A 15,150-nucleotide genomic window follows, 5' to 3' on the forward strand; every position below is an offset into this window, starting at 1 on the left:
CCGCAAACACACACAGACACACACACACGCCAAGGGGTTATTGATTTAAATCTTTTTATTGACGTCCTATTTCACACAGTGAAGAAGTCCTAAAAGTGCTTCTTGAGGAAGAGAAGAGGCAGCAGCAGGAATGGAGAGTAGAGCAGGGGCAATTAGAGCCTCTTAGAGGCAACATTCAATGCAGATAATGCTGCTGGCACTGGGAAAGAAGATTAAAAAAACACATCTTGATTTCCACATTCAACTGAAAATCCCTCTTTTGGTTTCTGTCTTGCATTTCTTGGTCTGGGTTTCAGGTCCAACTGTTGATGCCGAGGTTCCAAACCATTCTGGCACCCGCCTCTTAGCAGGGGGATGAGAGTTCTGGAACGAAACAAACGCACAAACACGGAAGGAAACGCACATTCACAGCCTGGCTCATTTGCACAGCTCTGCTCCTCAAATTCATGCTCAGCTGTAGCCATGAACAGTCCAAATTGTTCATGGAAGACTTATGCCTCACTTAAATCCAACACCTTATTCAAGTACCTAAGGGATTAAGAATTAAACTCTGAGAATCAAGGCTGAGAAGATTTGAACTCACAGTAATATCCAGCTTCAAACTGAAGCAAGTGGTTCAACAAGTGGTGCTGGTCAGAGACATGAGCTCCCTTTTAAAGAAAAACTCTTAACATCTGCACATACAACTTGTGTTCCTATCGACACCAGCGCAAAAATCTTAATGTGATCGGCACAGCCTCACAGGAGAACCCTGTACTTAAAAGGAAAAAAAAGGAACCAAATGTCCTCTGAAAATGGTGGAAGCACCTGCCATGAGATAGCTGACAATGTACTGGGGGCAAAGTTTCCTGTAGCAGTCTATTGCTGTCCAAGTGGGATATCTGGACACAGCAAGGGCAATAAAAGCAACATGGCATCACTGCCTCAGGGATGTCCATGAGAGAAGTGGGCTGGCAAGCCATGCCCAGGTTTTGGCACAGTCAGGAACGCAGAGAGAAGCTGGCAATTTGGTTTGTTGAAGATCCCCACCCCAGCCACCGGGTCTGGGCTGTGCTCCTGCAGTCTCACCTTTGGCTGAGAGTCAGCAAACAGCTCCTCCTCCTCGGGATCGAGGGCAGCCTGGTTGGAGGGGGCCGGGGTGATGGGCTTCGAGGGGCCTGCTGCCCCCCTGCTCCCTGCCTGGCTGCCATCCACGCTCCCTGCAGTCTTCCCATGGGACAGAGAGGAAGCAGAATGTTATTTGGGTCACAGTCCATCATCAACAAAGTTCCAACACCTCTGCTTAATAAGGGCACTGCCCATTATTCTTTTCACCACAACAAAATTTGAGCAAGTGAAGTTCACACGTTTCAAACACACAGCAACTGGAAATAAGTGCTGTATTTTCAAATGTGTTTTTACAGCTAAGGTGTCAGTTAAAAACAGCACAGTGGGCACAACAGATATTAACTCATGTTTTCTATACTATCCTGCTGGTCATAGGTTGCAGCAGTCATGCTGAGACTTTTGATCAGCTACACATCCCCGTGTTACCAAAATCCTCACTAATGGCACGTTTACCCCGTGCTTTATTAGAGGAAGAACATCTGCTTACCGAAGCCAAAGGCACCACATGCAGATGGGGTTTCTCTGCTCCTTCCTTGGATGCTGGATTGATCCAATTACCCTGTAAAAGCAGCAGCAAAGTCAGCCCGTTCAAATCCAAGAACATCCATTAAGAGATTTAAAATTGCTTGCTAGTGAGAATTATTAGAACCAGGATATCTTCTGAAAGAAAAGTAAATAAAGACTGCTTGGATTAGCTTTTGGATTTGCAGTCTATTCCTTTGGATTATATTAATTTGATTACTAATAGCATGTCATTCCCATTATTAGCTCCAGGAGCTAACAGTAGCAGGAACAAGTGTGATCAGAGCTCAGGCAGTCAGACTGTCAGGAGGTCAGCTGCAGGAAAAAGGTGGCTCTGACACAGATACCGTAGAAACAAAACAGCACTCAGTGAAACAAGAAAATCAATTTGGCAAAACGGCAATGCTTGAAAAATTGCTTGAGCCAGTGTTTAAGAAGTCAGCCCAAAGCCCTGTAAGGAACGGACATGAAATCCCAGCACAGGCAGCAGGATTTGGAGTATGGTATTTCTCTTTACTATTCCCACCAGGTGCCACTCAGTGCAGGGTGTCCTTTGTACAAGGTGCTGAACTGGGACTTGGGGTCACAGAGGCCAGCAGACAGCTCAGACTATCCTGGATTTGCTCAAACATCAACAAAGAGCTCCTTATTTCCCAAGATTTGTTCCCCAGGAGACACTTGTTATCAGGCTGTGCCCAGCAGTTTCAAGCACTACAGAAACCCAAAGACTGAGACATTCCTAGCTGGGATTGCCTCTGGCTTTTTCATCCTCTTAGCCTTCCTGCTTCCTGCACAGTAGGAGAATCTCTCTTCCCACATCAGCTTGGTTATTTGGTACCAACGCACAGAAGCAAAGCAAGGGCACAACCCAGATTTGGTTGTTATGAAGGATCCAGCGTATCCAAGTTTTCATACTGGGAAGAACTCATAATGTGTGCGACAAACCACAGCTAAGCTGCACAGGTGTGACCTCTTCCTAGGTCAATACTGATTCAAAAAGAATCCTCAGCTTCTGCTCTGAGCATTCCTCCGAGAAGGAGGACACGGTTCTACTCAAAACTGAGGGAGAGATGGATTGGGAAGATGAGACACTAAGCACTGCTGGAAACCAGCAACAACATCCTGTTAGTCTGTTCCTACAAAGAAAACATTATTTTATAGAACAGCTTTATAACCTTCTTTTACTAACCTGTGCTTTATTCCACAAGGCACCTCCCCTGCTTGCTTGATCGGCTCCTGTTTTTTCCTGCTGCCCTTCAGGCCACACCAGCCTTCTTTTGATGCCTAAGCCATCCTTAGATTTATTTCTATGCTCTTTCTCCAAGAGTACAATCATCATCTTGATCAGATACAGCTCAATATTTGCAGGAGTAAGTTTTCTAATTTCTTGAATTTTGGTAGTGTCTTGGAAAAAACATAAATACAATATTAATTGTTTAAGCTTCTTGCCTGTTATTCAGTTTACTTATGTTGTAAAATACATTCGTTGCACCTCATTAAAGCATAGGATGCATTAAGGCATAGAAAAGATAAGATAAAAATGTATGGGTTTGACTCGTAAGATCACGTGATAAATTCCCAGTGTGTTTTCTGAGGATGCCAGTACTTACAGGAATACCTTGTCAGGCTGATGTTTTTTCCCAAAAACATTTGAGTAAATACAGATGCAAGAGGGATGTCTCAATCTTCTCCATACCATCGAGTCAAAGGGTTTGTAAAGGGCTGCCCCATTGTTACGGATTGTGATCAGAGTTATTTTACAGCTCAGCCTTGAAAGGAAAGCAGTGACCCTGGCATTGGCCCAGCCTTCCAGGACTGCTGGGTTCTACCAGGCGTGAGAAGCTTCAGGTACGGTCAGTGATGCTTACCTGAGTTAATGGGAGGGTTGCGGATAACATCCGTAAGGACCTGCTGAACTGCAGGAGTCAAACCTGCTCGCTCCAGGCTCACAGTGTAGCCAGCTGCCAGGGCCTGGGACAGGTGAGTGCCAACCACAGCAAGGGGCAGAGATCTGCACTCACTTATGGCCCCCTGGGGAAACAAAGGCAGAAGGGATTCACATGGCAGAAGTGTCATTCCCAAAAAACAATCCAGAGACACCGGCACACAGCAGCACAACAAAGCTCCCCAAAACACTGCACGATTGCCAATAGTTATCTCATTTCTTTTCCAGCTTCTCAAGTGTGTTTCTGTCTCAAAACTACTTCACAGCTTGAGTGCAACACCTCACCTTGAACTCAGTCGAGATGAAAGAGCTGTGGTGCACCTGACCTTCCATGGGCCCACTTAATACAGAACATCCATGCAGAACATGGCTAAGAGCACCAAAACAAATTCCCCTTCATTTTCACATGTTGGGTGAATTCTCCTCTTAGAACAGTTGCCTTGAAGAAAAGCATCTCAAACTTGATTGACCCAAACTTGTTTTTCTCAAGGACAGATTTCCAACTGGAATCTTGTACTCTTCAAAAAAGCACACTTCAAGTTTCTACTCATTTCTCCAGAAGGAATACATACACTGTGCATATCATCAGGATTAGTGGATACAGAGCATCAAGTTGTCCATTAATAATTGTACAACTATTTCTTGTTAATTCATCCTTAGGTACACTTTTAACTTGGGGACCACCTGACCCACACTCTTGGGAAGGGCAAAGCAAAAGCCAAAGCAACTTAAGTTTCTTACTGTGGAATTAAAAACTCACTGTATCCCACCTCAGTTTTCCAGACCACTACTTCACAGAGTTAAGGAAGAAGATCTGCCATTTCCCAGGAAAGGTACTGCCTCAGAGTTTTAAAGCAACCCATCCCAGCACTGTGCAGAGCATTTAAGAGTACTTGCACATCCCCCTCCTCTAGACAAAGCATCTCTGCTGTCAGTTTTCAGCAAATCGAAAGCCTCCGCAGGCAAGAGCTTACCAGAGAGTAATTTTTCTCCTGGAACAGGATATATGTGACTTCCTCTGAGCGAGAAAGGGCTCTAGCACACTTCCAGGGAGATGCTTCTTTCTGAGCCTTAGGTGCAGATGTGGGGAATGTGTCGGTCTAAGTGAGATAAAGCAGAATTAAATGAATTATATCCCGGTGACAACCGGTGGATTGCCCTCCCATTATCTGAAGTTTTCTGAAGAAGTAATATTAACAAAATCATTAATCTGTCTGGAGGTTGGTTTTGACCCCAAATCCATGTTCTTAAAAAAGAAAGTAAAGAAGAGAGGGAAAACGAAAGCAAGGAGGGAATCCAGATGGACACCCACATGTTCCCATCTTACTAAAACCAGGCATGGCATTGTCCAAGGAACTTGGAAATAAAACCAGACATAAAAAAGTGCCCAGGCCAACACATCGTCTTATGTATTCCTCATTCCATGTGAAACTATTCCATCAAAACAAACTGTGGCATTCAGTCTGCATGGGAAACTCCTCCATTTGAGCTAAACTTTCTCAACACAGACTCCTTGAAAACAACTAAAAAACTAGGCATGCTTTTGGTTCCTATTCCTAGATCATAGTATTTTGAACAGAAAGACTAATCTATGGAGTCCAATAGCTGCAGAACAAATCCCATTCTTAAGGCTCCTGCCAAGGAGAAGACACTTGAGTTCATCATACCTGCAAACCATTTACTTGGCAGAAGTCCTTAATTTCAGCCAGGAGAGGCATCAGCATGGTGGACTTGGCTTCAGACACACCATCGATTTTCTTCAGGTTCTCAATGTTCGTAGGCCTGGTTTAGGATGAAGAATGCAACAACACAGACTTTCCCAAAATACTGCTGCCCAATGCCTTTTAGTAGCTGGGGGAGGCACTTCCAATGCTTCCCCAGCTGAGCTGTCCCACTCTCCCAACCAAAGCAGGAAAGGGATTTGTGACTTGGCTTGCAACCTCCCCAGGTTGTACAACATGTCTGCATGCTGGCTTTACCTTATCCGGGCCATCTCCACCAGGATCTTATTGGTTGCCAAGACAGCTGGAGGAATTTCGTTCTCATTAGCTACCTTCTGTCTAGCAGTCAGCAGCTTGCCATACAGAGCAGTCTGGGAAGGAAGGAGCCAAATTCTCAGGAAGCAGCTCTATACCACTCACAGGTCTATTTGTTACAAGAGCAAAGGTTACCACTTCCCTTATCTTTCCAATAATACACAAAAGCCCTGCAATCCATTAATCCCTCCTAGTGTATTTAAGCCCTATTCTGGGACTTCTATTCAAAACAACTCAGTAATTTTAGGAGCTGTCCAAGCCAACTGCCCAAACACAGGACAACTGCGGTTTACAGGCTGACTGCAATTCAGAGATATGCTCCGTATCCCACAAAAGCTTACCTCTAGTTCTTTTTCTCGGGATGAAACACCTGGTTCTTGGGGCTTCAGAGGAGATTTCAGTGGTGAGCGCCCTGAAACACTAACAAAAAAATCAACTGTAAGCAAGCCTTGCTTCCCATGAGTTTATTCAGGGACTTGGTTCAAGGCTGTGGGAGAGCAGCAGCCCAGCTTATTTTGCCAGCTCCAACAGCACCTCATGCCAGCTCTGCACCCAGGCTGGACTGGAGCTGGTTGGGGTAGAACCAGCAGGATCCTTAATGTCACAGTTTCTCTGATCTCATGCTGCAACTCACAAACACGCTCTTATTGCACAAAGCTCAAGCAGATGAAATCATATCTGTGGGAGTTTGGGGAGAAAAAAAACAACCCAACCCACCAATATCTCTTAAGAGCTGGATTGCCATATCTTGAACAGTCACTGGTCCCCTATGACATCCCACCTTTCATTTTTGCCCATGGCTGAGAACATTAATCCTGGCAAACAGCACTGATCATCTTAAGACCATCAGAGACAGGGACACAGCTGCTCTGCTGTGAGTGGAATTAGCACAGCTCCCAGTCCACAGGCTCATGGACTCGGGGACATTTACCCTTGATTGGACTGCCATGATTACACTGCAGTATCTGTTCGGAGACAAGCTGGACTAAGAGCCTCCTTTCCTAAGCACAGTGCAAAATAACTTGGATTTTAACTGTCCCTAAAATAATCTATCTTCACATGGCTGCAGTGGCAACTATTCACCTAAGTGACGCAGCCTCTCTTCCTGTCATCTGCCAGCACCAGAATGGTGGCCTGAAGGAGGAATCCACTCAGAAATACAAGGTGCATTTAATCTGAAGCAGCACATGAGCCAGGAAAACAAATTACTTGGTCTACTTTTTGCAAGAGGTTATTTGATTTCTTTTGACCTGAGGGAGCCTTGACTTGGTCTCAGTACTCTCCAGCCCAGTGTGGAAAGGCAGAGCCCTCCATGCTCCCTGATGTTAACTGTTCAATCTTGTCAATACAATATATTTTGAAATATAATGCAGTGTACAGCAAGTTTTAGGCACTTGGTTTTTTAAATGCATTCAACATTTCCACACCCACTTCACATGAGAATGCTCCTTTTAAGGATCACTCGACAAGCAGTCTACCCATTAACACAGTCAAAATTAGGCAAATCTGCTTTAATTCCAAGAACTGTACCTGTTAAGTATGTTAGTGCTTCGTGGCGGAGTTTTACCTTTCCTGTCATAGGAGAACATCTCAACCAGAGATATCTTTAAAAAATCAGAAAAACAAGACAAATGCTGATTTACAATCTTTTCACTGAGTTTGCTGTTGATAAAATATTAATTTGTGATATGTCTGCAAGTTGGGGGTTTTTTTAATGAGCAAGGACGGATCACACTGCTGGAGGGTTGTACTGGTACAGACCTGCTTGCCTGGTGACTGTGTTGCTCCCTTTGTGCTTGGGGAGCGCTGCTTGGACAGCACTGGCGAACGTCTGCTGCTGTAATGCAATTAATTATATCTTAATTCCATTGAATAGTGACACTGCCCTTCAAAAAATAACATTTTGCTAAGCAAACTTATTTCAAGTTGGTGCAGGGATGTATTTGGCAAATCAAGTTACTGATTAATTATTAGAATCATCATTCTTCATGAAAAAATCCAGAACGCTGAGCCTCCTCCTGTTCAACCCTGCCTCCTCCAAAAGCAGGTTTCAGAGACAGATCTTATGTTAGTAAAGAAGTGTTCAAGAGAACACATGTGCTACAATTACCTGGTAGAAGGTCTCTGCAGATTAAGGTCTTCACTAGACTGTAACAGAAGACTTGGATTTGAGGCAGATCCAGCTTTTGACAGCCAATTTCTACCCTGTAAGAAATAAACCACACAACTTAGCTATGGATTACTCAGGAGGAGCTCTCAGTGGGTCATTTCACAACCAGAATTACCTTCTGGGTGAGCACACAAATGGTTGCAAACTTGTTGTTATGGCCTGAGACTTCTTTGAGGAACCCTTCCATTATCAGCTGCTGGCAGAGCTGTTTCCACCAGTTCTCTGGCCACTCTTTTCCACAGCCAAAGAGAGGGTGCCTCCGGTACCGGTCTGGCAAGCGTTGAGAGCACTGAAATTTTTGAAACAATCTCTCAGATTTGTCCACTCCTCGTGCAGGAAAGCTTAAAGTACAACCAGTAAACCAAAAGCCCAGTATGTGAGGAGCCTCCTCTAACCTATTCCACGCCTAATCCGCCTTCTGCCAAAGCTGGGACAAGTTCATTTTTCCCTAGATATACTTGCGTAATAATCAGCAGCTTAACTTTATTAAAAAGTTAAACAAGGGATTCACCCAGTTTTATCAAGTATTACAGGTCATTCTTTTTCTCCTCAGTTTGTAAAAATAAAAAGTGATTCTGTTCTTATTCTAATTTTATTTCCACTGAGTTTCTTGCTTAGTATTTCAAAACAGTTAAAATTAAAGGTGTATAGAAATAATTTATATTCATTCTGGTACCCTACTTCCCACTTGACTACTCGAAGTCACTCAGCAACACAAAGCTGCAGTGGAAGCCATTGCTTCATTCCAACATAAGCCAACTAATTATTGAGCCAAGACGTTTATCCCTCATTCTGAAAAGGCTGTTCCTTTCAAGACAATCAAAAGGATGCATTTTCATAAAAACATTAAAGGACAATCATCTTGCTTGTTGCAAGGGGAGTGGAGCTGAGCAGCTTCCCAAAGTCAAGACTACCTCTCTATACAAACATCCATCTCTCCAAGAAAAATGGAATACACACACTGACGTGAATGTATATCCATGTATTGACTGATAAATCAATTAAGAGGGACACTGTCACAGCCTCTTCCCTCAGAACAAACACAAGGAGCTGCACCATCACTTACAGACCCTCGAAGAAGCAGAATTGGCATTCTGGTCCCAAACTTCTCATCCAGGGCACTCACTGCAGACAGCAGCTGGTGTGCTTGCTTCCCAAAGTCCTGCAAACCGCCGTCAAAGTCACTGGGGACTGCAAGGCGGGAGCCTCTGAAAGGCACAAAGGAAGCCAAGTTTAACACAAGCAAATCAAGTCCCCCCTCCCTTGTTCCAAATGTTGTCAGCCCAGTGATGAATGAAACAACCACAAGTGATTGGCGTGAATGTAATCTCTAATGTCAGTCCTAGCTCTATACATTTTAAACATATTTAATTATTTACGTCAATGTAACTTCAAGACACATTTATATTTCTATCAGTGTAACTTCTCAGGCAACTGTCCAACCCAACAGTAAGTTCTCCACAACACCTGCTGTTAAGAACGTTGTCTCAGCAATCTTCTGAATTCAGCATTTAAATATTTGCATTGGTTTGGGCATGCACAACATTTCTCTCATTGCACTTAAAAGCTCTCTCCTGTTTCGTTAAGAACATAAAAGAAAAACGAAAACCAGGAGTAAAGAGTGACCCCATTAAAGGCTATATAAGGTTTGTTAATGCATCTGTTACTGACTCAAAGAACCCACTGAAAAATTACTGGCACAAACCAGTTCTAAGGAGATAAAGGAAAATTATGTATTTCAAATTATTTCAGTTCTGCAATACGAATTCACTACCTGGATCTTTATTAGCACAGCAAGGTAGCTGCAAAGAGGAAATTATGATATTTTAAATTCTTTTTTTACTTAGTTGCAGTAGAGGCCAGGCAAAGGTGTCCTAATCCTTGACATACAGAAATTCCTGAACTGGTAACACTTCACCAGAAAGCAACGCAGCCTAACATCTTGCTGGGGATCAGAAAGCATCAGGCTACCAGCAGGAGCAAGGAATACTTTACTTTAACTTCAGGGAAAGCTTTATTATAACTACAGAACAAAGTGAGGAAGGTGTTTCTGCTCATACCTCTGTGACTATCAGCCTCCTGAGTCCCCCTCAGCACACCCATGGAATTATTAGCAAGGTTAAAAGAGCGCATGTCAGCACAGGAGAACAGCTCCCTGGACACTGGGGCAATTAAGCCTTAGACACCTGGTACCACACACTATTTGTGCTGTCTTTTGGGATTAATTACCTAACAGGGCTTAAACTGATGAACAGAAGTGTTTTTCACAGTTCCAGGGTGTTGCTCTAAACCCCTTTTAGGAACTGCGATCCTGCTCTGTTTCCAGGCTTTCCCACAGCCTAACTTAGAGCTTATCATGGCTTGCTCAACTCATTAGCAAAAGGTTAGAGAGCTGTTCAAAAATAAACCTCAGGCTGAACAGCTGCAAGATCAGATGCATGAAAGTCAATTCTTTTAGATAATTTTCCTTGTAAGTCAGTCTGAGAGAACATAACCTCTAGGATCACCCTTCAGGGAAGAAAGCTTACCTGTACCTGCAATTATCACAGCATTCTTCCGTGCCCGTGATGCCAGAGGAAACCTTTCGGAGTTGTCTGTCTTCAAAATGAGACAGGATGATTCTACCCAAGGGAACAAAAAGAATTCAATGGAAGACCAAGAATTTACACATTAAATTTATTGCAGAAAATAGAGTTGAAATCAGCATCATTAATTAATTCACTGGGGAACCAATTATTTAGCCTTGATTCCTCTAAAGAAAAAGTCTTTTTTAAAAAAAAGGCAAATAAGGAAACGTATAAATGTGCTGAAGGTTGTACTTTTGATACTGGTTATTAATACAGAATAGAATGTTCTGTGCTTGTAGAACACATTGTGAGTCCAAAATGCCTTCTGGTGACAACCCACAGCTGTGGCCAAGTCTTATCAAAGCTGCCTGCAGTGACAGAGCACTAATAGGTTCCAGCACTCACTTCCTCCTGCAGCTATTGGACACCAGGTACTTCTCCATCTTTGCCAACATCTTCAGCTTGTACAGCCGGAACTTCTCGTTGTGGATCTCATTCAGGAGGCGTCTGAGACAGGAGCAAAAAATGCAGAGCCTTAAATGCTGACCACTATTCCCCTGTCCCACACCAAATGAAATATGCCAGACCATGCTCTCTAATTCACCAGGAAGAGCTAGAAAAAATACCCTACCTAAAACCAGACCCAAACTGCCTGCCTGCTTCTCCACCACCTTGATCCTCAGAGCACGGGGCATGCTCAGGAGAGCACTTTATTCATATTCTTCTAAACATTATCCCAAAGAGGGTAAAACAGGAGACAGAGAGGTTCTTCCAAGCCCACAGGCTACTGACCTGCAGAGACCCACGGCAAAAGGCCCTGAGGAGGGAGGAAAGGGCTGTCCCCAGAGCTGTACCTGTTACAGGCCAAGTCTGCCGCAGCCCACAGGACGTGGCAGGCAGCAGGAAGCCCGTCGCGCCCGGCTCTCCCCATTTCCTGGTAATAGGATTCCATCTCCTTCGGGGCGCCGTAGTGGATAACCAGCCGGATATCGGCCTTATTGATGCCCATTCCGAACGCCACCGTCGCCACAACACACTGCAAAACAGGAGCCGCGCGCCTTCAAGCGATCCCAGAGACCGCGCCTGGGTTAATGCTCACACACTCGGCGTGAATCTGCTGCCACAGACTCCACGTTCAGCCTGAATTCCAACAGCTCCAGACCCACAGTGCTGAGTCTGAGTCTGCCAGAGCACAGCCACAGGATTACAAACACGAGAGGGATGATGTGCTGTGGCAAATGCAGGAGTGTTTTCAAGTAGCTGTTCTCAACAGGCACAAAACAGATCATGAAAAGGAACACAAGAAGTCCCAGGATTGAAATCTCTGCTGCCTAGGAAAGAAGCAGCTCACAGAAGTTGTGATCTTGTTCCAGCTACCAACATTTCCCTTGGATACCATGCATTTTTAAGGGAATTACTACAGAAATTTGAAAGATAAGCTAGGAATCTTATTCCTGTCAGCACAGACCAGCAATTTCTTTGCCCAGAATTACAGAGGACGTGGGTAACACAGGACAGTATTGGGAAATTTTCTTCTACCAAAAACTCTGCAATTCTAAATAGGACCAAGAGAATTTTGTTTCCTACGTACCTGAATTTCATCCCTCATGAACCGGTGGTGGGTGTCTCTCCTCTGACTGTTCCCCATCCCAGCATGGTAGGTACCACAGGCCACGTTGAGTTTATTCAGTGCAGACACTACATGCTCAGTGGCCTTTCTTGTAGGGCAGTAGATGATAGTGGGGCCTTCAAACTCATACACAGAACTGCTTAAAATAACAACAACAACATCATGTAAAGATACAAAACAAAAAAAAGCCACCTGCCTGCAAAAAAAAAAAAACCCCACATATGAGGGATCAAAACCAGGCTTAAATCCTAACCTTCCTTTCCTGGTTAGGAACTGCTTCAAATCCCTACAGATGTCTCCACTTTGTTGTCCAACTTCGAGGTACAGGTTAGGTCTGTCAAAACTGGTACAGGTGACCTGGGGATTCCTCAGGTTCAGGCATTTCACTATGTCCTCTCTAATCGAGGGACTCGCAGTTGCCGTTAAAGCAATAATGGGGACCTGCAAAGAGAAGTAGAACAACAACCATGACCTCTCGTTGATTTTTTTTTAAATCAAAAACCTCAAGAGCCAACTGATATAGGATGTAAACAAGGCACTTGAATGTGTTTAGCATTGGATAAGTTCAGTCATTTGAAAAATACAGTTAATATTGAGCTTCTTGAACATTTTACACCAAAGCTCTTGAGAGAGCAGACAGGGACAGAACCCTTGAAATACAAAGTTTTATTCTGAACATATCCTCCACAAGTCCACAGTAATCACTGATGTGATTAGCTAAATTTAAGGAACATAGGATGACATTCCCCACAAAAGCATGTGAAGTTCAGGTCTGAATTTCTGAGCTTATGCAATAACTGCTTGATGAGTGTCTAGAAATCAGTTGCGTGCTCCTACAAGCCACTCAGTCAGGTAAAACAAAATCCCCCAATATTAAACCAGAAGCTTAGGGACATCATCTTCCTCAGCATAGGGATCCAAAGCAGCTTCAATTTCCTAGGTTTCTGGTAGTCCAAGTGCAGGACATCCTTTGTTTAAACATTAGGAAAAGCCACAAAGCCCAATCACTGACAGGGACTGCTCCAACTCCAAACCAGCATGGTCAGTACACCCACAGCACGACATTAAAAGGCTGATATTTCCAAACTATCACACAAAACCCTTTTCTTGTATCAGAAACCCAACATATCCAAACCTCACCGATGGCAGGGTCTTCTTTAACAAGCCTAAACTTCTGAAGGAGTTCCTGAAGTCATGGCCCCACTCGGAGATGCAGTGAGCTTCATCCACAGCTATGAGGGTGATACCTGGGAGACACAAAAACACAGCATGGACAAGCTCAAGTTTCCCTCAGAAGTGACCAGCAGTGCTTTACTTTTTGTTCCTGGAATGCTTTCTGCTGCGCCGACTTTAAGTCCTCTTTCATAAAAAAGGCCCAAGAACCTTTACAGTCTCCCCCCACCACAACCCAAGCTCTAGACATCCAACCTCCCTCAGGTGGATCAAAATCTCGAGCTAGTTCCAACAGGGCCTTTTCCCCACTCACTGCCTCTCAATCATAGTCACAAATAACCATTACAGATGTCATCTGTTGTACTTTCTGGATTGTAACACAAAGCCTGATGGCCTCAGACAAACACTCACATATGATCTTTTCATCAGTGACAGGATCTTGTGTCATGAATGGGAATAAATGGTGTCACTACACTCACCAAGAAATGGGTGAAAAGTCTTCAAGTATTAAAAAGGCTTAAACATAATTACCAATCTAAGCTGCCTACCAACTCATCCACAATCTTATCCCCAACTTACCAACAGTTTGGTCAAGGTCCTGAAGTAACTCTAAGTTCCCTGAACAAAACTCTGGAGTCATGTATATGACTCTGTACTGACCCCTGAAAGACCACAAAAAAAAATAAAACTGTCACAGAAAAGAAAACCCCAGACACCTAAGTTCAATAAAATCATGATTACATTGAAAAACAATATGAGAACAAGAACAGATTTCTGATAGGGAACAAGAGGAATTAAGTGAAGACCATAGAAAACATTCCAGAATCACAGGAAAGCAAGGTGTTACAGGAAAAGGAAAAACAGATTTGTCAGCCTTTAGAAGGGACTGTTGTGTTGATGGCAGATATAGGTCTAAAACCTGACTAAAATCAGGTATAAATCAGAACACAGCTGAGTCAATAAGCCCCATCTCCCCAGCCAGAAGGCACAGGAGGGTGGCTGTAGCCTCCCACACTCGCAGCCTGGGTGAATGCAAACAACATCCCGAGTGCCAGGTTCCAGGGCTGAGCCACAACCAGGAGTTCCCGTGATGATGGAGCAGGGAGACATGCTACCCCCTGCAGCACCCCTATGTCACAGCCCAGAGCACCAAAAAGCTTGGCTAAAACTCACCCTCTGATGGAATCCTTGACCTGTTTCGACTGAGCTGAACCAAGGAAACACGCTGGAATCCCCGTCATTCTGCAGAAATAAAAAGCATAGTCATGAACAGACTCACTCTCCAAGCTTTGGTTTCCAGCCTGGGCCAGCACTTCTAAAGGAAGTTCAAGCCATGAGGTCAGAAACTGCTTTCTTCAAGGGTCTCTGTGTGAAACACCTTTTAAAAAAGCAAGAGTGGTGCGTGGCTCTCCCTGCCACCCAAATGCCCTTCCACTTCCCCTCCAGCTGTCTCCACAAGACTCACACAAGATGAGTACAATTAGGAATCAGAGAAAGGAAGACCATTTTCCTTGCACAGGAGGCAAGTTCACAAATAAAACATCCAAAAGAATATGCTAAATGTATTTCCTATAACTATTCACTGCTGCAGTTCCTCACATTTGGAAGTATGCCTTGCACCATTTTTTACCTTGCTCCATCTTTTGTGGGCTGCTCATGCTGCATCTGCTAATTTTAAATCAGGTGGCTGCTTTTTAATGACAATAGTCACCAGCTCAACCAATTCATATGTTACCTGTTAACTTGGTGATTTACTGCATTGTCTCAGAGCCCTTGGTTTCCACAGATGCTCAGTCCAAACTGCAGCCAGACTGACAGACAAACTGCTGTAGTTGGTAGAAATTCAGTCTCCTCGGCCTTTAAAATGAATGACCCACTGGGAAGGTAGTGAATAAACCCCTCCCACTGAGGAAAACAGTGGAAAAAGTCAAAGCAGCAGCTGAACACACAGACACCCTGCTGAGTAACAGTCGAGGAGCTTAGGCTGTCCAGCCATTCAT

The 15,150-nt window shown here is 44.0% G+C and overlaps 1 protein-coding gene across 1 annotated transcript in view; it reads right to left on the reverse strand.

Moving 5' to 3' along the window:
• Nucleotides 1-37: 37 nt before the first annotated feature.
• The window catches only part of WRN (WRN RecQ like helicase), a 29,249-nt gene continuing 14,136 nt past the window's right edge, over nucleotides 38-15,150 (reverse strand). Inside the window, 23 exon segments of the mRNA XM_042026863.1 lie at nucleotides 38-294; nucleotides 297-363; nucleotides 1,069-1,206; nucleotides 1,595-1,666; nucleotides 2,819-3,033; nucleotides 3,498-3,660; nucleotides 4,549-4,674; nucleotides 5,242-5,356; nucleotides 5,554-5,666; nucleotides 5,952-6,030; nucleotides 7,141-7,214; nucleotides 7,372-7,447; nucleotides 7,721-7,815; nucleotides 7,896-8,069; nucleotides 8,847-8,988; nucleotides 10,309-10,401; nucleotides 10,753-10,854; nucleotides 11,202-11,383; nucleotides 11,939-12,116; nucleotides 12,231-12,418; nucleotides 13,118-13,224; nucleotides 13,730-13,812; nucleotides 14,324-14,392. Of these exon segments, the coding sequence (XP_041882797.1) occupies nucleotides 176-294; nucleotides 297-363; nucleotides 1,069-1,206; nucleotides 1,595-1,666; nucleotides 2,819-3,033; nucleotides 3,498-3,660; nucleotides 4,549-4,674; nucleotides 5,242-5,356; nucleotides 5,554-5,666; nucleotides 5,952-6,030; nucleotides 7,141-7,214; nucleotides 7,372-7,447; nucleotides 7,721-7,815; nucleotides 7,896-8,069; nucleotides 8,847-8,988; nucleotides 10,309-10,401; nucleotides 10,753-10,854; nucleotides 11,202-11,383; nucleotides 11,939-12,116; nucleotides 12,231-12,418; nucleotides 13,118-13,224; nucleotides 13,730-13,812; nucleotides 14,324-14,392 (2,770 nt within the window). The 3' untranslated portion in view covers nucleotides 38-175.

Source organism: Corvus kubaryi, unplaced genomic scaffold, assembly GCF_017639235.1.
Source record: "Corvus kubaryi isolate FWS band 111438036 unplaced genomic scaffold, C.kubaryi_AGA036_p1.0 37292, whole genome shotgun sequence".
Lineage (NCBI taxonomy): Eukaryota > Metazoa > Chordata > Aves > Passeriformes > Corvidae > Corvus > Corvus kubaryi.